Source organism: Haliotis rubra, unplaced genomic scaffold (assembly GCF_003918875.1).
Source record: "Haliotis rubra isolate DU_JTF1 unplaced genomic scaffold, ASM391887v1 Scf451, whole genome shotgun sequence".
Classification (NCBI taxonomy): Eukaryota; Metazoa; Mollusca; class Gastropoda; order Lepetellida; family Haliotidae; genus Haliotis; species Haliotis rubra.
This window is the reverse complement of record NW_025767137.1, coordinates 295,030-317,275: the sequence shown is the minus strand read 5'-3', so window position 1 is coordinate 317,275 and position 22,246 is coordinate 295,030. Positions and strand designations below refer to the sequence as shown.

General features: G+C 39.4%; 2 protein-coding genes across 4 annotated transcripts in view; one reads left to right on the top strand and one right to left on the bottom strand.

Annotated features, from left to right (window-relative positions):
- The window catches only part of LOC124289903 (aminoacylase-1-like), a 34,085-nt gene extending 26,589 nt beyond the window's left edge, over positions 1-7,496 (bottom strand). Inside the window, exons 1-3 of the mRNA XM_046726577.1 lie at positions 7,346-7,496; positions 2,478-2,542; positions 646-750 (exon numbers count right to left, since the gene is read on the bottom strand). Coding sequence (XP_046582533.1) covers positions 646-750; positions 2,478-2,542; positions 7,346-7,418 — 243 coding nt within the window. The 5' untranslated portion in view covers positions 7,419-7,496. The remainder of the gene's footprint in view (positions 1-645; positions 751-2,477; positions 2,543-7,345) is intronic.
- The window catches only part of LOC124289901 (orexin receptor type 2-like), a 141,399-nt gene that overhangs the window by 79,858 nt on the left and 39,295 nt on the right, over positions 1-22,246 (top strand). The window contains exon 1 of one of the 3 annotated variants that reach the window (XM_046726576.1): positions 7,319-7,382. The exons of the other annotated variants lie outside the window; for them this stretch is intronic. The gene's annotated coding sequence lies outside the window, so the exon portion shown is untranslated. Of the gene's footprint in view, positions 1-7,318; positions 7,383-22,246 lie in introns of those variants that run through there. 3 annotated transcript variants of the gene reach the window in all.

The window sequence follows — 22,246 nt, the reverse complement described above, 5'->3', positions numbered from 1 at the left end:
TCAACTATCAAGGGTCTAGATTGTCTGATTATGTTCAACTATCAACTATCAAGGGTCTAGATTGTCTGATTATGTTCAACTATCAAGGGTCTACATTGTCTGATTATGCTCAACTATCAAGGCTCAACTATCAAGGGTCTACATTGTCTGATTATGCTCAACTATCAAGGGTCTAGATTGTCTGATTATGCTCAACTATCAAGGGTCTAGATTGTCTGATTATGTTCAACTATCAAGGGTTTACATTGTCTGATTATGCTCAACTATCAAGGGTCTACATTGTCTGATTATGCTCAACTATCAAGGGTCTAGAGTGTCTGATTACTTGCTACTATCATGGGTCTAGATTGTCTGATTACTTGCTACTAAATTGTCTGATTACTTGCTACTATCAAGGGTCTAAATGGTCTGATTTCTTGCTACTAGATTGTCTGATTACTTGCTACTATCATGGGTCTAGATTGTCTGATTACTTGCTACTAGATTGTCTGATTACCTGCTACTAGATTGTCTGATTACTTGCTACTAGATTGTCTGATTACTTGCTACCATCAAGGGTCCAGATTGTCTAATTCCTTGCTACCTTCTAAGGTCCAGACTGAATTCCCCAATTTACCCAGTATGAATGATTTCCCCATGACTCACAGGGAAGACCGGCACCACGTCCACGTGGGAGTGAAGCATCAGGGCCTTCAGACTGGGCTCCGTCCCCCTCCATGTCATCACCACAAACGGCTTGCCTGGCAGAACCTGCACAGTGAAGTAATATAGTTACAGGACAAACATACATCAATCAACTCACATAGCTCTCCTGCCTCACTGTAGTTTATCATGTATCATTTTCATTGTCACATTACCTGCAGGATATCCAGTACATCAATCAAGCAAACATAAAATACAATTTTACCTGAAGCAAAATCTTGCTTGATTGGTACCACCAAAGTTATTCATTGTCTAATAACTGTCTTCTGCCATGGGTCTTGGTGATCAAATTACCTGTCACCTTGTACAGTCTAGATTGTCTAATCCATTGCTACTTTCTAAATCCTGGATTGTCTAATTCGTTGCTACCTTCTAAGGTCTAGATTGTCTAATTACTTGCTACCTTCTAAGGCCTAGATTGTCTAATTACCTGCTACCTTCTAAGGTCTAGATTGTCTGATTACTCATGACCATTAAGGGTCCAGTTCTGATTACTTGCTACTAGATTGTCTAATTGGTCTAGATGGTCTGATTACTTGCTAAATGATTGTCTAATTACTCGCTACCATCAAGGGTGTAGATGGTGGAAGTACTTGTTATTGGACATTATCTACTTGTTTGTCCAGCTCACTTCTACTATCAATGATCTTACTGATCTATAAGCTTCTTCAGAGTCATGATGAATTCTGTAACAAGCAATGGCGAAATCACAAATAACATCCTACAGAAATATCTGCAGGGAACCCAGTTTGCCAATGTGTTAAACACATTTTTCCACAATATGGAACTTGACGGAGCATTACATAGTCTCAGACCAAGGCTATTGATAAATCAGAAATTGTCCCTTCTTCTAAAACACCTATTGTCCTAGAACTATGAAGACAAAGCTATTGCTCGATTGCTGTAGACGTGGGTATTGGTTCATTGGATAGAGTCTCCTGCTTTGTTTGTCTCTTCTGACCTGGAAACCCACTATTCATAATACAGTAAACCCTTGTTATAATGCCATCGTTTGTCCAGGAGAAAATCTGGCATTATATCCAGGGTGGCATTATAAACAGGTAGGACAGTTAGAGGCCCTATGCAATCAACAAGGTGTTTGAGCTGATGTCTCCTGTAATGAGCCTTGAATGACTGGATAATCCCAGTGTCAAGATGTCAAGGTGAGATTACAAAACTTCTTAAAGCATTAATGAGTTTGGTCAATTAATTTGGGTCATGTCAATTAACCAATTAGGTATGTATACTACATGCAGCCAGTGTAATTGGTAAAAATGACTTTTTGTTCCAAAAACCATTGGCAAATGGCATTATATCCAGTTTGGCATGATAACCAGGGTATTATACAGGCAGGAAATCGTTCTGGCAAAAACATGGCATTATATCCAGAGTGGCATTATAACCAGGGGCATTATATCCAGGGTGGTATTATAACCAGGGGCATTATATCCAGGGTGGCATTATAACCAGGGGCATTATATCCAGGGGCATTATATCCAGGGTGGCATTATAACCAGGGGCATTATATCCAGGGTGGCATTATAACCAGGGGCATTATATCTAGGGTGGCATTATAACCAGGGTGGCATATCCAGGGTGGCATTATAACCAGGGGCATTATATCCAGGGTGGCATTATAACCTGGGGCATTATATCCAGGGGCATTATATCCAGGGTGGCATTATAACCAGGGGCATTATAACCAGGGTGCACTGTACAAACATACAAACAGATGTTCTTTGACTTTCAGTTTTCTAGGGATTATTTAAACTGACCTCTACAACTTTGCATTCCAGGCCAATATCCTTTGCTAGATCTGACAGAAAAGCTGTTGTCTCACCTGCAAGAGTTGTTAGACAATACATTCAGAGCATTTCTGAGTGGAAATTGTAATGCTGAAACAAAACAAGAGAGAATCCTAAGGCACTTGCACATAACTTTAAATCCTCAGAAATATTTATTCTCAGTACGACAAAAGTCATAAGAACATAACAAGTTACAAACTGACCAATGAGCGCTACCCTCATTGCGACCCTCATTTTTAATGTGCCCGTGAAGGTCCGGGTTAGAATATTGATCTTCAGTAACCCATGCTTGTCGTAAGAGGCGACTAACGGGATCGGGTGGTCAGGCTTGCTGACTTGGTTGACCCATGTCATCTGTCCCCAATTGCGCAAATCGATGCTCATCACTGGATTGTCTGGTCCAGACTCAATTATTTACAGACCGCCGCCATATAGCTGGAATAATGCTGAGTGTGGCGTGAATAAACTCACTCACTCACTCATTTTTAATGAAGACAAATTTGTGTCATGAAACCAACCAATCATCCAAAATAACTGGTTAGCATCATTTATCAAATTTTCCTGGTTATGTTTGTTAATGCCCAAAAATATTTGCATTTGCAAATTTCACATCTTTATAAGATGACTAGTATGCTAGGAACATAAACTTCCTGAAGTCTTTTGAGATAAATTCAGTCATGACTTGGATTGAGCTTGTAGCGCTTATGACATGTAACAGACAAAACCAACCTTGTGAAAAATATTGTTAGCGCAAACAAGTGTTAAGAAAATTGTTTGAGTTCCATTATGAGAAAACATGATCGATTACTTGGTTGTTTAGTCATTGCGACCAATCTTCGATTGTTTCAATTAATTGGACCACCACTCGTAATGAAAAAGTCCAAAATCCATAAAAGTCACTTGTTCACTAATTGAATGATCTGCATGTCAAGTTTTGTAAACAATATTCAATGGTTTCAAGTTTTGTAAACAATATTCAATGGTTTCAAGTTTTGTAAACAATATTTAACGGTTTCAAGTTTTGTAAACAATATTCAATGGTTTCAAGTTTTGTAAACAATATGCAATGGTTTCAAGTTTTGTAAACAATATGCAATGGTTTCAAGTTTTGTAAACAATATTTAACGGTTTAAAGTTTTGTAAACAATATTCAGTGGTTTCAAGTTTTGTAAACAGTATTTAACGGTTTCAAGTTTTGTAAACAATATTCAGTGGTTTCAAGTTTTGAAAACAATATTCAGTAGTTTCAAGTTTGTAAACAATATTCAGTGGTTTCAAGTTTAGTAAACAATATTCAGCGGTTTCAAGTTTTGCAAATAATATTCAATGGTTTCAAGTTTTGTAAACAATATTCAGTGGTTTCAAATTTTGTAAACAATATTCAGTAGTTTCAAATTTTGTAAACAATATTCAATGTAAACAATATTCAGTGGTTTCAAGTTTTGTAAACAATATTCAATGGTTTCAAGATTTGTAAACTACATTCAATGATTTCAAGTTTTGTAAACAATATTCAATGGTTTCAAGTTTTGTAAACAATATTCAATGGTTTCAAGTTCTGTAAACAATATTCAATGGTTTCAAGTTTTGTAAACAATATTCAATGGTTTCAAGTTCTGTGCCAGAATAGAGTAACACAGAAACATGTCAGACAGATGGATCGACAGATAGACACAGTGATTGCTATATCACCTGTTATTAAAACTAAGTGACAAGAAAACAGGAATGACTCTGATTGACAACTCACATTAATACTAGGGGTAAAGTTCAGTGTGAGTGAGTGAGTGAGTTTGGTTTTACGCCGCTTTTAGCAATATTCCAGCAATATCACGGCGGGGGACACCAGAAATTAGCTTCACACATTGTACCTATGTGGGGAATTGAACCCGGGTCTTCGGCGTGACGAATGAACGCTTTAACCATCAGGCTACCCCACCGCCCCAAAGTTCAGAGTGTGTCTCAATGTCTACTGGAAGTTTATGGTAGGAAAGATATATCATAACTAGGGTGTGAGATGATAGAATAACGATTACCATAAGTCAGCAGCAGATGTAGTTTTCCTTATTCATAAGGCCATACCAATTTTATTTCTTGTTTTACAGATCCGCCGGTCGTAATTTTTCAAGAATAAGAAAAAATTTTTAAAAATTTCCCACTCAAAAAATAAAATCCTAATGTTTTTATTGGCTTCCGAGAAAATGTTTTTTAAATTGTATTTTGCCACATATACACTTCATAAATTGCCAAAAGTAAACTACTGTTAGTATTTAGAAGGAATATTATTTTGATTGGTGATTTTATTTTTATTCTTTTCCCTCCTGTCTTTAGGTTTTCTAAGGATAAAAATCTGTAAAACAAGAAATCAAATTGGTCTGGCCTAACGAAACAGTATCAAAACTATGTCGACATATTACGTGAGTGAGTGAGTTTAGTTTTACGACACACTCAGCAATATTCCAGCTATATGGCATTGGTCTGTAAATAATCGAGTCTGGACCAGAAAAATGTTTCTGAAACATTTCACAAAATGTTTTTGGGATGTTTTTATAACATTTTTGTGTTAGCTGGGATATGAATGACCAGTGATCACGTGTAGTCAATGTAGATATATAGGAGTGTTGACTATTCTCCTGCCTGTCTTAGATGTATTCCTTTCTACATGTCTCAACACCCAACTTCAAGAAAAACACTGCTTTATAAAATTCATGAAAATTTGATTCAAGTGATAACAAATAATGAATTGAATTCATGAAGGGATACAGTTTGATTCACAGAGTACGCAAGTGAATCATAACAGCCTTAATAATATTGCATAAAATATTCCTCCCTCATCACTTCTGTTTTCAATAAAACAAATTCAAATGGACCTAACTACAAATCACGGGATCCGGGGGTCAGGCATACTGACTTTGTTGCCATATGTCATTGTATGCCATTTGTGTAGGTCGATGCTCATGATGTTAATCACATGATTGTCTGGTGCAGACTCAAATATTTACAAACCACCCTGACATACGTGGAATATTGCTCTCTTTCGGGACTAGGACAAATTTTACATCCATTTACGTTAACATTTTTAAAAAGTCAACATTACTATGAAATCAAAATGAATATTTTCTTTAAGAAACCAAATTATTCATCGAAGTCTACATAACTTTACATCAAAATCAACATTTTTTCAAAGTGAATATTTGTTTATTAGAAACCAAATTATTTATCAAAGTCTACATAATTTTACAACAAAATCAACATTAAAGTCAAGAAGGGTGGTAATTGTCCTCTCTGTAATGGTAAAATAACTGGGTGGCTTTTGTCCTAGGTGGCATTTGTCCTAGGTGGCTTTTGTCCGGGTGGCTTTTGTCCAGGTGGCATTTGTCTGGGTGGCTTTTGTCCTGCTCCCCTCTCTTTCAACAAGAATGTGCCTAATACATTCATAACTGGGGTGGTGGGATAGCCTCGCGGTTAAAGTGTTCGCTCATCACTACGAACACCCAGGTTCGATTCCCCACATTGGTACAATGTGTGAAGACAAACTGTGTCCCCCACCGTGATATTGCAGGAATATTGCTAAAAGTAGCCTAAAACTAAATCACTCACTCACTCACATCCATAACATGAAATGTCGGCGGATTAAAGGGGTGCAGTCAAAATCATTAGTGACCAAATTCATAACAGGTTGAGGGGCCAGAACATATTGGAAATTCACGAAACCATTTAAGTTACTTTCATTACTCCTGATTTATTGTATGCTCATGGGTGAGCTCTTGAGTAAGAGAGCAATCAGTGAAGTGGGTTTAGGGCCATTCATTATCAATGACTTGGTGGTGTCATGATGATTTTACTGAGAAGCATGTACAATGTGAATTACCAACAAACCCCCCCCCCCACCACCCAAAAAAACACCCCAAAAAACAACAACGCATGTGATGTACAAAATCAATGACACCCTCAAGTACATGTGTACAAAGTTGATGACCCCCTCCCCAGAACAAAATGGGTGACTCCCACTTAAAATTCCCCGCTAGCCATAACTAATGAATGAGTGAGTGAGTTACGTCGCTTTTAGCAATATTCCAGCAATATCACCAGAAATGGTCTTCACACATTGTAGCCATTACTTATGAATGGTGCCTTTAATAGAAAAAACATTGCATTAACATTGAAGAAGGATAATTTTTTTCTTCATACAATTTTTTTGTCTTATGTATAATGTTTCAACTGTCACTATATTGATTGCCAAGGGCCATTTGGGATTTAACATAATAAGGAATAAAGCTTAGGTATTTAATATAGATGTTTAGCGTTTATTGTTCTGATTACATGACAAATTAAAAATAATGTCTCAAATTACTCTTAAAGTTAAAGTAAATGTGATGTCAGTTTAATTCTTTGGGAGTTCAGTGTGAGTTGTTTCACAGCTTGGTCCAGTGGATTGGATGTTTTGACATCAACTACAGAGATTCGCACCTGTACAAATATAAACACATTTTATTGATCCATAGATCCCGACTTATGAATCCCTGTTCTTCAGCACTGAGCCCATGTATATACAGATACATGTATTGTCTCTGCTCAACCAGATTAGATTTCATGAGCAATTATTATTTACATAGACTCAACAGGAGCAAGCCTTGTCTGTACTTGATTCTAGGTCAAGGGTAAAGTACAGAAAACTAGGACTCGGCACAAAGACGTGTACCTGCATAGATGAATGACTTGTATAGGCACTCGGAGGCTTTCAATAAAGTGGGCGTGGCTTACGCGGGGCATGTGCTCGCTTGCACATTTTCTTTAAACGTAAACACGTGTAGTGCAAGGGAAGACAGGCGGATACTTACTGTAATCAACATCTGGCTGCACAGACTTTATCCTCAGGTAATTTCTGAAAACTGTCACTGCTGGATTCTCCATCTCTGTTGGTTTTTGTGTCTGTTAAACTGGGACAATGCCGCTTACTGTTTAATGATCTGTATTGACTTACCTCCCCTGTTAAGCTAGTAAGGGAGGTAACTCTTATTTCATGTTTTCTTGGGACTACTAGTATACGTGTTTTTGTAATACTAGTATGTTATCAGCAACAGCTGACTGTGGATGTATTTACAAATGTTGCTAACATATTCAATAGAAAGATGTTTTTATATGGACATATATTATGATTTCATACCTTTCTAAAGATTTCTGACAGACAGACAGACATTTTATTCAGTAAAAGGCCGCTGGTCCAAAATACATTCATAAATATATATTTTGCATGAGTTTGACAGAAACACATCAGACGTTTTTATTTTCCTAACAATATATAAAAATAGGCATAAATTATTTATAAGATATTTATTTGTTGAAGACATTATATTAACAAAACTGTGTTGTGATGGAGGATGTTTCAAATATTTATCTAGAATTTTATTCCTTATAACTAAGTAGGCTGTACAATAAAGATTTCTAGGGATAAAAGCAGCTATTATCCGGTTTATATTTTGTAAGTACATAATAAGTATGTGTAATTGCTTCGATTTCTTGCATCGAATAGAGGCAAGGCTTCAGATGCGTCTTAAATCAATAATTCATTCATTCTTATAAAGGCACGATTGCTAAATTATGGTAAGATTTCTTTAATAAGAGATTCCAGTTCTTAAACTTCACTACACCAATAGAACCGAGTGCTGCTTGAGCTTGAGAAGTCTAATGCCAGTTGTATTATGTTGCCATCCGTTGATGTAATATGTCTCAGTTTAAGATGAATATTCCAACAGATACGCAGAATGCTCACTCCGAGTCCGCATGTCCTTGTTTTATTGTATAGCACCGAACGCAAGACAGGGTAACAACAAGTACATGTACCATCTTTTAACGTCTCTTTGGGTAATATGGTAGCCTAGTAGTTTAAGCGTTCGCTCGTCACGCCAAAGAATCGGGTTCGATTTCCCACATGGATACAATGTGTGAAACCCATAGTCACGCCGAAGACCGGGGTTCGATTCCCCACATGGGTACAATGTATGAAGCCCATTTCTGGTGTCACCTATTGTAATATAGCGCTTGTGATGAATGGAATACGACCAGAACCGGATCCAAATTCAACATTTCCCCGTGTCGGTCAAGAAGATCTATGTTATACTTAATCACATCCCTATGTAAATATTCATGTCTGTGCAGTGTTGGTCCGTGTCGGTTAAGGTTTGGTGGGGGAGGTGGGGTAGCCTAGTGGCTAAAGCGTTCGTTCGTCACGGCGAAGGCCCGGTTTCGATTCCCTACATGGGTAGCCCATTTCTTGTGTGCCCTGCCGTGATACTGCTGGAATATTGCTGAAGGCGGCGCAAAACTAAACTCACTCACTCAACCCTGGCTCTGTAATAGCGCGTGTGATCAATGAGATATGACCAGAACCAGAGCCAAATTCAACATTTCCCCGTGTTGGCCAAGAAGATGTTATACTTAATCACATCTCTATGTAATAAGTCATGTCTTTGCAGTGTTAGTCAGTGTCGGTTCAGGTTTGGTAACGGCTTGATGATCACCGCTTTTCACGATCAGAGTTATTGCTGATACCACAGACTTCATTGGGATATGGCTAACATGGTTGCTGAGATGTAACATTATTATTTTGAACTGCCTTGACTTAAGGACACTCAAAAGTCCACAAGAGCCTGCTAAATAGGCGTTAAGAAGAGTGTGTAAGCAGTCAATCAGCGGTCAATGGGAAAGGAGCGCAGCTTCGTATAGTCCGTTTGGTTTCATTTGAGACCGATGAATTGCTCACTAACACAAGATCTAATAATTGCAACAAAGCCCAAACACAATTTTGGGGGGGACCACTTGCTGGTAGGACAGCCAGGTAATCAACAAGCGTCTGTAGTGAAATTTTCAATTTCATACGTGCAACTCGCACACCTGTGCAAAGTGCCCCCCCCGTGAGAGATAGCGAAAAGTGACAACAAAATAATTATCGTTTGTTAAACAACATTTTTATTCGGGTGTCCAAAATTATTAGACAAATCATCACAGTTGGTCTGTCGATTTCATGTGACTGTGCCAAATTTGGTTTTGTTGGAATTATTAGATTTTGTGTTAGTGAGCAATTCATCGGTCTCAAATGAAATCAAACGGACTGTACGTGGTAGTAGCAACTGTATCAGCTGTATGGGCTGAAAATGATAACATCTGTTTTAGATGTTTGTCGCGAACATTGAAGTCTTGTTTGAAATTTTATCTTCAGTGGAGATGGATATTTTAATTAAGGGCCCTTTAGATTTGATTATCTGTAGTCTTTTATAGGTCCTTCAAAACATCTTGCAATGTAAATATAAAATTATTTCTTTAAATACATTTAAAAAAAAATGCACATAGATTTTCATACTTCAACCAATATAGAAAATTGAAGTGATTAAGTGACTGAGTGAGTTGGGTTTAACGGCAACGCCGCTTTCAACAGTGTTTATATATAGTTTAAGACGTGTCGGTTTGATGTGGGATTTCATTGAATGTTCTAAAATGCCGCATCCAGCAACATTCCGTCAGTAAATCGTCGAATGTACACATGGCAATCTAGTGATTGATATCATGAGCATCGGTCTACGCAACTGGGACACGATGACATGCATCAACAACGTCATGGAGAATGACCACCCAATCACTCGGAACTTCCGCCGGAAGTAACGTAGGTCAAAGTGAGTGAGTATGATTTTACGCCGCTTTTAGCAATATTCCCGCAATATCACGGCAGGGGGACACCAGAAATGGGCTTCACACATTGTACCGAACCCTGGTCTTCGGCGTGACGAGCGAACGCTTTAACCACCAGGCTACCCCACCGCCCATGTAAGTCAAACACGTCACTGGTAAATGTGGTGTTTTTGAACTGATGTGTGAGACAACATGGGAATCGAGCGTTGAGTAAATATGCGTCATATATACGTGGTATAACACTAAGTGACGCACGCGATATAGAGAGGGGAGACAATCTGTCATTTGAGTTGTGTTGAGTTTAAGTGTCACGAGGTATCATCATTGTTTCAGCCATTTAGCGACGAGACCACGTATGTATCTGTTAGAATAAGGTTTGTTTGTTTGTTTGTTGTTTAACGTTGCCCTTAGCAATATTCCAGCTATATTGCGGCGGTCGGTAAATAATGGAGTCTGGACAGACAATCCAGTGATCAACAGCATGAGCATCGATCTACGCAGTTGTGTTAGGATAATAGTGGAGACAGTCCATGTCAACGTTTGTTTAAGATTTATTTCAAACTATTTAAGCACAAACGTTTGTCACAAACCATTGCAACGCAGGTACGTTCACCAAAGCCAGGTACGATAGTCTAATGGTTAAAGCATTCGCTAGCACGACTAAAGCCCGGGTTCAGTTCTCAACACGGATGCTCTATGTGAAAACAATTTTCTTTAGTTTCAGATGGAATAAGCGGTGTACAAATCTACGTGTTAACTATCTAACAAATAAAAAACCCGTTTCGTGTGCTAAGACAAACACTATACTCTGTTTGACAAACCATAAGGAGTTAATTAAATAGGAGTCTCACACAAGTCTAGGTTGATTTGGCAAGTCTAGATTGCCTCAGCTCCAGGAAATTAATGATTGCTCTGGGCTGCATTTGGATTTGTTTTGACAAATATATCTTTTTATATTTTAAAAAAAAACAAATTTATTTCTGATACTAAACGTCAACGTTAGACAAACCCATACAAAGCCTTCAGTGACTATATATATATATTCTCGGACACCGCGCCAAGTCAATGAAGGAAAACAGTTAAACGGCTTTCGTAATCTGAGACCAAATCACAAGCTTACGCTAGACTAGACACCAGTGCTCCAGATCATTACAGTCCATGATGCTTGCAGTGGCAACAATTAAAGGCATTGTTACCAGCTATTTCCTTCCTGAAAGTCACCGACTTTGACAGGCTTCGCCAAGAATGACCGCTACACTGCGGTATGAAAATTGAAGAATTTCGTCTCTGTAATCACGCCAACCTTTGTTTGTCTGGGAAATGTGATACAGTAAAGAGTGTTTAAATAACAGTAATTATCTGTGAAGAATTGCCCAAGGAGCTAGTGTCTGGAAGGAAACACAGAGTGCAAAACTTCGTGTAATGTGACAAGCGTGTGTTTTCAGCTTAGGACTTTGGAGAGCTTTACAGAATTTTAGGGTAAGTAATTTTGGTATATTTAGGAACATAAATTAAAGTTTGTTTCCATTGCAAGAGCACAGATAACGATGTTATATTTTGTTAATTTTGATTAATAAATCGTCTAAACTATATTCCTGTACAGTTGACATGCGTTTCCAGCATGTTGTCCTCAAATCGGTCACAATGAATTAATAAAATTAATCATTTTGTTTGATATTCAGTATAACGTTCATTTAACTTTAAAAAAAAGAACTTTATATATACGAAAGCTTTGCACGATCTACAAAGGAATTTGAAACGAGACGAATAAAATTACAGATTTTTAAATCTAAATCACTCCATCATGTTATCTACCCCATGATGGGGGCCTTGTGGTTAAAGCGTTCGCTCGTCACACCGAAGACCCGGGTTCGATTCCCCACATGTTGGTACATTGTGTAAAGCCCATATCTGATGTTCCCCGCGGGAATATTGCTAAAAGCGACGTTAAAGTAAACTCACTCACTCACTCACCTGTCTATGGCATGTTTTGTTTATGTACGAAACTCAAATGCTGGAATCGATTGTTAACAGAACATCTGGAACATTTCAGTTTAACCTGCCGATAATTGCATAACTACAATATACACAGTTGTTTCTGTTATTTGTGTTTCTCTGCAAATTCCATGAGTCAGTTGGAACTGGTCGAATGTCTTTCGGAAACCACATGACTTAAAACCCGTGAAGATCCGGGGTAGAATAGGTCTTCAGCAACCCATGCTTGCCACAAAAGGCGACTATGCTTGTCGTAAGAGGCCACTAACGGGATCGGGTGGTCAGGCTCGCTGACTTGGCTGACTCATGTCATCGGTTCCCAATTGCGCAGATCGATGCTCATGCTGTTGGTCACTGGATTGTCTGGTCCAGGCTCGATTAATTACAGACCGCCGCCATATAGCTGGAATATTGCTGAGTGCGGCGTAAAACTAAACTCACTCACTCACATGACTTAAATCCAAGGCAAATATCCGCGAGATTAGAAACACGTACATGGGCACTCTACAAAACATTATAAATATTGTTTATCGCACATCGTTCTGTTGGAGGAATGTATATTATGTGTATATATATAAGCCCGTGATATACTGCTCATGCATATCAACACCTGTTGTACTTGTAACCAATGTAGTGTGGTTGTTGTCAGTATAACGATGGAACTCACATGAAACACGGAGAATGGTAAATCAACAGGCAACTGGAAGTTGTGTTTGGGCATGGGTGGTCCCTGAATTCGCTGTGCAGAGTTGCTTCCCTTGGGCTTCCCAAAACGTTTATTAGTGGGTTCGAATCCTCGATTGGCCCTGATTGTATTTCTAGACTTGTCAGCAAGACATCCGAGCTCGTGGGTTTCACAAAAGTGTTAAAATTCTAGAAACTGCATTATTTCCGGCTTTCCCCCAACATTAAGCTGACACGCCTCGAAATATCTGAAATACTGTTTAAGACCGTTAAACCAAGCTCGGCGTGAGAACCGTTAAGTCCGTTGTACAGGTCTGTATAGAATGAACGAGTTCGACTCAAACCCATGAACAAGACTTAGTGACTTCAAAGCTATGTGCCAAGTCGAAGTGTGAATACTGTGACCCGTGTCACGCCTTGTCACATGATAGAGTATCCTGTTCATTGTCACCTCAGTCCAGTCTTCAGTATTTACAGACACAGTTATTGGAAGCGCCTCTGTATTTATTGATATACGATCGTGGGGTAGCTCTACCTGGTGTTGGAAGGGGTCGGGACAAAGCGTGGCTATTGTACGAATACAATGGCTCCACGCACACGGTGGGCTCTGTATTCATTTGAAGTCAAGTCACGTTTACAGTGTGACCTTGTATTGCCAAATGAGAACTGTGCCTGGATCTCTCCTGGATCAGTCCCTTCTGGATTCCTCGGCGAATTTTTAAGAATTCCGCCGTAAATTTAAGTAAATTCTGCATCCCATTTTTCAAAATTCTGCAAAAGATTCTGCAGTTAAATACTTGAAAAACAAACAAAAATGATAAGGAATTTCAAACTTTAATTCTTAAATACAAAGCTGTAAATATTTTAGAGCTTCATGCCATTCAAGGTACAGCTGGCAGATCGTTTTTTCTTGCAAGATGTTTTTTTATTTAGAAAGATGATCTTACGAGTGTGATCAGGAATAACATTACAAACTCTACAAAATATATACCAGAACGTTTCTCATCTAAGATGAGTAGAATAGGGTTTGTTTCTATTTTGTCATCGAATGATGCCGATGTAATATTTAGATTATCTCTATTTGTAAAACATGGAATGGACCTAAGAAATAACTTGTTGAATGGGATTTCAGATTGATTTTACTCTAACAGGTCCTCCTCATTACCACCAATTGTTAAATGAATGTTATATTTTTATCATTTCCACTGTATCTACCAGTCGGTATATTCTCAACCAGTGTATTTATGTAAACTTGTATATGGGCTGATGTCATTTGATAGAATAAAACACCTTTGACTTGACTACAAAATATTGTTTCGTTTGATAGGCAATCTTGATTCAACTTTCAAAATATGTAAATTCCGTGGAAGAAAAATGGCAAATTCTGCAGGTATTCTGCATGAAAATGCATTTTCCCTGGACCAGACGTTTTTCTGCATGAAAAGGTATTTTTCGCGATTTATTCTGCAACCGCGTAATCACGGAATCCAGGAGGTACTACTGGATGATAATATTCAGTATACAACGGTTATAACAAACTTACAGCGACCACTAATGTTATTTCGTAAGAACCGTAGTTCGTCATATGCAGTTCGACTAAAATATGAAGCACCCCTACCCCGAAAAAAGAGTGAGTGAGTGAGTTAAGTTTTAGGCCGCTTTTAGCAATATTCCAGCAACATCACTGTTTGGGACACCAGAAATGGGCTTCACACGTTGTACCCATGTGGGGAATCGAGCCCGGGTCTTTGGCGTGACGAGCCAACGCTTGAACCACAAGGCTAGAATATGACAAGCGTCAAGTAGAACTCACTCACTCTCTGGTTTTCCTGTGCCCCCATATAGCTGGAATATTGCTGAGTGCGGCGTAAAACTAAACTCACTCACCCTGGTTTTCTTGTGGTCGTGCAGCATGAATATTGCTGAGTGCGTCGTAAAACAACATTGACTCTGAACAGTGACTTTTGGGATCCCGTTCTACACAACGATCATATGCCTAAGATGATCATTGCTCCAAGCTGTGCACTGTACTTTAACATACACTTACGACAACAGTAGTCCTACAATATCTTTGTGGAACGGAGGCCCGCTCTTCCAATATATTATATTGCTTTTTGAGTAACTTCGTCGCGAGATAATGACGCCTGGAGTGCTAGGTAAATGTGTTTACATATATATTTCTCGGTTTAGATCAGTAGATTATGCCATACAATGTTATTGATTTTCACATATGGCGTTCGTTCACAGACCATCGCGTTCACACGCAGCGTAATAACAAGTTGTGTATACTTGGACTGAATATAGTCACCAGACCGAGGAGACCTGTTCTATCTACTGCTGGTACAATGTATGGGTATTATATTCATATAAACAACCAATGCTTGTAAGAGGCGACAGGCGACAGGCGACACCTGTGAAGGTCCGGGTTAGAACTGGTCTTCAGTAACCCATGTTGTCGTAAGAGGCGACTAACGGGATCGGGTGGTTAAGCTCGCTGACTTGTTTGACACATGTCATCGTATCCTAATTGCGTAGATCGATGCTAATGCTGTTCGTTAGAACAGTCAGCTTCACAGGCACTTGCATGATATATTTACCACCATGACTTGGTATAATACGAACGCAAATGTACAAATAATCTATAACGTTGACAAAGGACAAAAAGATACTTGTAACCTAAAAAAATTATATAGCGTTGTATAGCGTGTAGGACAACACTTTGTCCAGTGTATAGATCTATAAACACAATGATAAACATGTTTACACATTGAAACCTGTAGTACGCGCTCAGGCAGGTAACCCCCAAACTAGCATTAGGTCAGCACCTATGTTTGTCGTATGACGCGACTAACGGAATTGGGTGGTCAGGCTCGCTGACTTGGTTGACTGACTCCTGTGTTCGTATCCCAGTTGCGTAGGTCGATGCTCATGTTGTTGATCACTGGATTGTCTGGGCCAAAGTCGATAACTTACAGATATATAGCTGGAACATTGCCGAGTCCGCTTATCTAGACTTGCAGCTTTAAAGGATAGAATTGCTATAGATCCATGGGCATAGCATTCAGTACAGCATTGAAGCAACGCTAGAGGACAGGGAAGTCTGTCTCACAGTCCCTGAACTACATTATTTTCCCTACTGCCGAGCCCTCCCTGTAATGCTAAAGCCCTATATGAAGCAAGTCTAGATTTCCCCAACTCCCAACTCATTGGGGCTCCTTTTCAATTTAAATGGGTTTATTTGTTACTATCAAATTTATATATATTCTGGGACTAAGCGTTAATCGAGAGGACAGGTTGTCTTCCGTAAACCGTTGTTTGAGACATCTGGCAGTATTGGATTTACTTCGACTGTAGAACAGGACGTGCTACTGACTATGAAATATGACACCCGAGGTCTATTTGATGTTAACAATCGTTGTCATATATTACCCCAGCTAACGTTACATGCACCCACATTTCTTTTGTCTGTTGGAATAGGTTAAGTCAATATTGGGATCATTATTCTCAACACATGTCACTCTCATTACACACCAATCCTGCAAAGGACTCAAATCACACGCTCGGTTATCGTTTAACTAGTTGATCAATACCGGACGTGTTGATTTCCTCGTAACCCCATCGGATGATTGACAGTTAGTTCAGTCAATTGTATACCCCTTAACCTTTAACCCTGTGACCTTGGTGCTATCGGTACGTGGGACCTACAAATCTATCAAATCATCTGAATGTACTACACCGGGTGAATAGGGACCTCCTTGTAGCGGTGTGATTGGGGAGGCCGATATCCCACAGAGAGTGAATGATGTTTTATGCCTGTTTTAGCTGTATTACAGCAACATTATAAGGTGAAATTTAGAACCGGTTGTTTTTAGCGGTATTATTTGAAAATCATAACTATCTGTTTCAGGAGAATTATTTGAAAATCATTAGAATAGTTTTAGCGATATTATTTCAACTTCATTATGGTACACTTAGAATTGCCTGTTTTTGTGGTATTTTTTCAAAATCATAAGGGCACATTTAGAACTAATAGCTGTTTAGCGGTGTTATTTCAACATCATAAGGTCACACTTAGAATTGGCCTTTTTAGCTTTATTATATCAACATCATAAGGTCACACTCTGAATTGCCTGTTTTAGCGGTAGTATTTCAAAATCATAAACGCGCACCAAGAATCGGTTGTTTCAGCAGTATAAAAGCAATGTCACACACTTTAAGAATGGACTTTACACATTATTCCAGTGCTGGGCATTGAACCCAGTTCTTCAAAGAGACGATTCAACAATTGACCCACTAGGGTGCCCCTTACCCGCCTCCCTTCCACTGAATCAGACACAAGAGACGCCCCTTACTCCAGGGCTTTACTTCAGCAGTGTGTCAAGGAGCTGAACGTAACTGTGCTCTATGCACAAATGGTTTGCATTTAGTTTCATTCAAACACTGATCTGATAACTGAGCTCAGTTTATCTTCTTCAATTCAGCACCCATTAAAAGCTTTAAAGGGACCTGGGCCCATTTCAGAATTCGTGTGAGGAATTCTCTTCGGTCTTGATTATAAAACAAAATAAAAATAAAAATAAACATTGAATACATTTCAACCCAATTTTGTGCAAAATGTCACTGTCATACAAAAGGTAAATTCCAATATGACAGAAAACGTTTTCTTTAAACATTGAAAATAGCTATCCAATGAGATTCATACCCAAAGAAAACTCGTACCAAAATCTGTCATATTCGTACCTCTTCTTAGCGTTCGTACCTTTTGGGGTTGGCTGTACACACATTTAGATGACTCGTACCCAATGTTGGAAGATTCGAACCCAATTCAAACATACTATCATTTAATATTTCAAACAGTTAGTCATCATACGGGGTGGTGGGGTAGCTTAATGGTTAAATCGCCCGCTAGTCACGCTGAAGACTCGGGTTTGATTCTCCAATTGGTTACAATGTGTGAAACCTATTTCTGGTGTCCCCCATAGTTATATTGCGGGAATATTGCTAAAAGCGGCGTACCATACTCACTCAACAGTCTTATTATTCATTCATTCGTTACTGTAGTCTCGACTGGTCAATATCTGGGTGTCCAGTCGTCAAGTGGCGTGGTCACTAAGGGACACTGTTTCAAAAATTTGTAAGCTCTGAACTCTGAATTTTCATTGGGTTAGGATTCGGGTGTTTTAGTTACGATTCATCCAGTTGTTAGACTAATGGGATCGGCTCGCCGACTTGTTTGACTCATTTCATCGTATTCCAATTGCGTACATCGATGCTCATGCTTTTGATCCCTGGATTGTCTGGCCCAGACTGTTTTTTTACAGACCGCCGTCATATAGCTGGATATTGCTGAGTGCGGCGTTTATATTAACAATCAATCAATCCAGTTGCTGAAGTAGAGTGGGTACGCGTTGTCCAACCATTTGGGTACGAGTTGCTAAAAAAGGTTTAGGTTCGAATCACCTTCGGTACGGATTGTCCTGGACCAGTCCACCTTCCTCTAGCCATAAATTATGAACGGTCCCCGAGCACGTCACGCCGACGACCCGGGTTCGAATCCCCACATGGGTACAATGTGTGAAGCCCATTTCTGGTGTCCCCCGCCATGATATTGCTGGAATATTGCTAAAAGCGGGGTAAATCTAAACGCACCCAGTATATATAAAATCATCCTTGGACAACACGAATTACACGAACAATAAATCTTGATAAACACATGTAATAGTGGCCATTTTATAAACATATAGAACAGTGCTATACACTGTCTGTAACTGACCGTCAACCTCTGTACCAGGAATTGGAGGAAACATTCAGAAGGCATCTCATCCGACTTGTCAGAAGTTTGCATATTTGTTTCCCTTCTTCAACATGTAAATACATATGAACTTGAGCCAATGAATCTGTATCTGTATATTACTACCAAGGACGACTGGTCAGGAATTTAGAATAATGTCAACGTCTGTAGTGAGTGAGTGAGTTTAGTTGTACGCCGCACTCAGCAATATTCCAGCTATATGGCGGCGGTCTGTAAATAGTCGAGTCTGGACCAGACAATCCAGTGATCAACAGCATGAGCATCGATCTGCGCAATTGGGAACCGATGACACGTGTCAACCAAGTCAGCGAGCCTGACCACCCGATCCCGTTAGTGGCCTTTTACGACAAGCATAGTCGCCTTTTGTGGCAAGCATGGGTTGCTGAAGACCTATTCTACCCCGGATCTTCACGGGTCGTCAACGTCTGTAATCTGCAATGTGGTGAAACCTTTGTTAACAAGGTGGATAACATCATAACAGGTGCTGCTGCTGCTGCCTATGTATGCCGCAGTATGGTTACGCTTTTTCTCAAACTCGTGAGTGAGTGAGTTTTGTTTATCGCCACTATGAAGTGGTTTAGAGGCATATGGCGGAAGACGGTGAGTCAGATTAATATGGAAGGTGGGTGAGCCAGTGAGTTTTGTTTATCGCCACTATGAAGTGGTTTTGAGGCATATGGCGGAAGACGGTGAGTCTGATTAATATGGAAGGTGGGTGAGCCAGTGAGTTTTGTTTATCGCCACTATGAAGTGGTTTTGAGGCATATGGCGGAAGACAGCGAGTCAGATTAATATGGAAAGTGAGTGAGCCAGTGAGTTTTGTTTCACGCCGATTTTAGTCATATCCAAGCAATATCACACCTGGGAACACCAGAAATGGGCTTCATACATTGTACTCATGTGGGGAATCGAACCCGGTTTTTCCGCGTGACGAGGGAAAGCTTTAACCACTCGGCTACCCCACCGCCACAAATGTGAAGGAAAACCTGAAGTGATGCCGATCTGAGGAGTTTATATCTGTGGTGAAACCCACAATACTATGGTGCTGAGAAACCCAGAAACATAAGCATGGTGAACCAGATTCAAACCCATGATCATAGGATTCTGTATGTCCAGGGGAAGTAACTCCTTCCGTTGCTCTGGGCAGCTGTGCTACCCGATCATCCAGTGATCTCTACTGGTGACTTGATAACCTGGATCAATACAATATAAATTCAAATACGCGGTGACAATCTGTACAACTCGGGTACAAGAACGTATATTGTACTATCTAGTACTCCTTTCAACTAACTATTGAAACACTGAAGCCAAGCATAACATGGACTTGTAAAAGGTTATATTGCCATGAATAGAAACATTGTTCCACCCATGTGAATCACATGATCTTCTCGTGTTTTCTTGTGCTAGATACCCACTGACCTCTGAACATGGTCAGATCCATTACACTGCAATTCTTGGTCTTAAGGACACTACTGATAAGATATCAACACATCTGTCACTTAGCAACAAGAGTCAAACTACCCACCTTGTTCCTTCGCTAGATTATTGGAATTCACTCCTGATTGAGAGAATCATCGGCTCATCATTGTATCCATATTGCATCATTGAGCAAATCTTTGACTCCTGATTAAATGAATCACTGTATTATTGAGTGCATTATAGACTCCTGACTGAGAGAATCGTTGCATCATCAAGGGATTTACTGATTATTACATCGAGTGAATTATTGAATCATCACTCGGTGAATTATTGACTCATCATTTGCATCTTCGAGCAAATCATTGTCTCTCGATTAAATGAATCATTGCATCAATGAATAAATCACTGACTGATTATTGCATCATTGAATGAATTATTGACTCATCATTGCAACATCAAGCAAATTATTGTCTCCTGATTAAACGAATCATTGCATCACTGAATGAATCACTGAGTGACTACTGCATCACTGAATGAATCACTGAGGATTACTGCATCACTGAATGAATCAGAGTGATTACTGCATCACTGAATGAATCACTGCATCACTGAATTAATCATTGAGTGATTACTGCATCACTGAATGAATCACTGAGTCATTACTGCATCACTGAATGAATCACGGAGTCATTACTGTATCACTGAATGAATCACTGAGTCATTACTGCATCACTGAGTCATTACTGCATCACTGAATGAATCATTGACTCTTGATTGAGTGACTCACTGACTATACAATGTTTTGCTGTCAAAACTGTCCAATTGCATCACCAAACCAGAGTTTAACCTGGACCATGAGTTGCTCAATCCTTATCTTACCATTAATGCTGTGTGCCAGGCAACATATAATCTTGTAATGTTTATTTATTTTTTATCATTATGGTATAATATTCCAAAATTGTTTGGTATGATGCAGCCAGGTACCTCGAGGCAGATCATCTGCCCACTTGACTGCTAGAATGACAGCCCTTTCCATAAAGCTGTGTTAGTCCTCCACCAATCGACATGATGTCGACCCGTCAAAATCTGGGTTAGAATTGGTCTTCAGCAACCCATGCTTGTCGTAAAAGGCGACTAATGGGATCGAGTAGTCAGGCTCGCTGACTTGGTTGACACATGTCATCGTATCCCAGTTGTGTAGATCGATGCTCATGCTGTTGATCACTGGATTGTCTGGTCCAGACTCGATTATTTACTGACCGCCGCCGCCATATAGCTGGAATATTGCTGAGGTGTTAAACACACAAACAAACACGATGTCAATAGCTGGTCCATTATTCACAGACTCACATGACGCAGCTATATTGCTGAGTGTGGCATTAAGCAACAAACTAACATTCACAGTGACTGAATTCTTCAAGTTTGCAATGCTCAGTATTGTAGTTTCATTGTGGATCAAATACTAACCTTTAATCCCCACAGAAAATCTAGCCTATACGACATTTGAGTCATCACAAGTGCAATAAAGAGAGTCAGGCATGCACAAGTTGAACTTTTATTGAACAAGATTTATATAACAGTAAAGAAATGAACAATTCCTGTTACAGTTACATCAAACCCATTGCATTCTGAGCTGATTAATACAATGTTCCATCAAATATGACTACATGTGACTGGGAGTATTTTAGATGATATTGCCTTTAAACTAAATCTCTGCCTTGCCTTTGACTGACTGACTGACTCAGTATGGTTTTACGCAGCTTTTAGCAATATTCCAGCAACATCACGGCTGGGGACACCAGAAATGGGCTTCACACATTGTACCCATGTGGGGATTCGAACCCGGGTCTTCGGCATGACAAGCCAACGCTTTAACCATTAGGCTACCCCACCGCGCCGCCTTGCCTTTGAACTAAATCTCTGCCTTGTCTTTAGGTCAAAATCAATGTCCCATGAGCAATCATCATTTTCAATATAGACAAGGAGAAAACCCAACATCAATATCCCCTGCCACCCTATGACTCCTGATTGGGTGAATAATTGACTCCTGATTGGGTGAATAATTGACTCTGGATTGGTTTAATCAACGGTTAATCTTTGCATCAATGAGTGAATCATCAACTCCTGATTGGGATAATCATTTCTA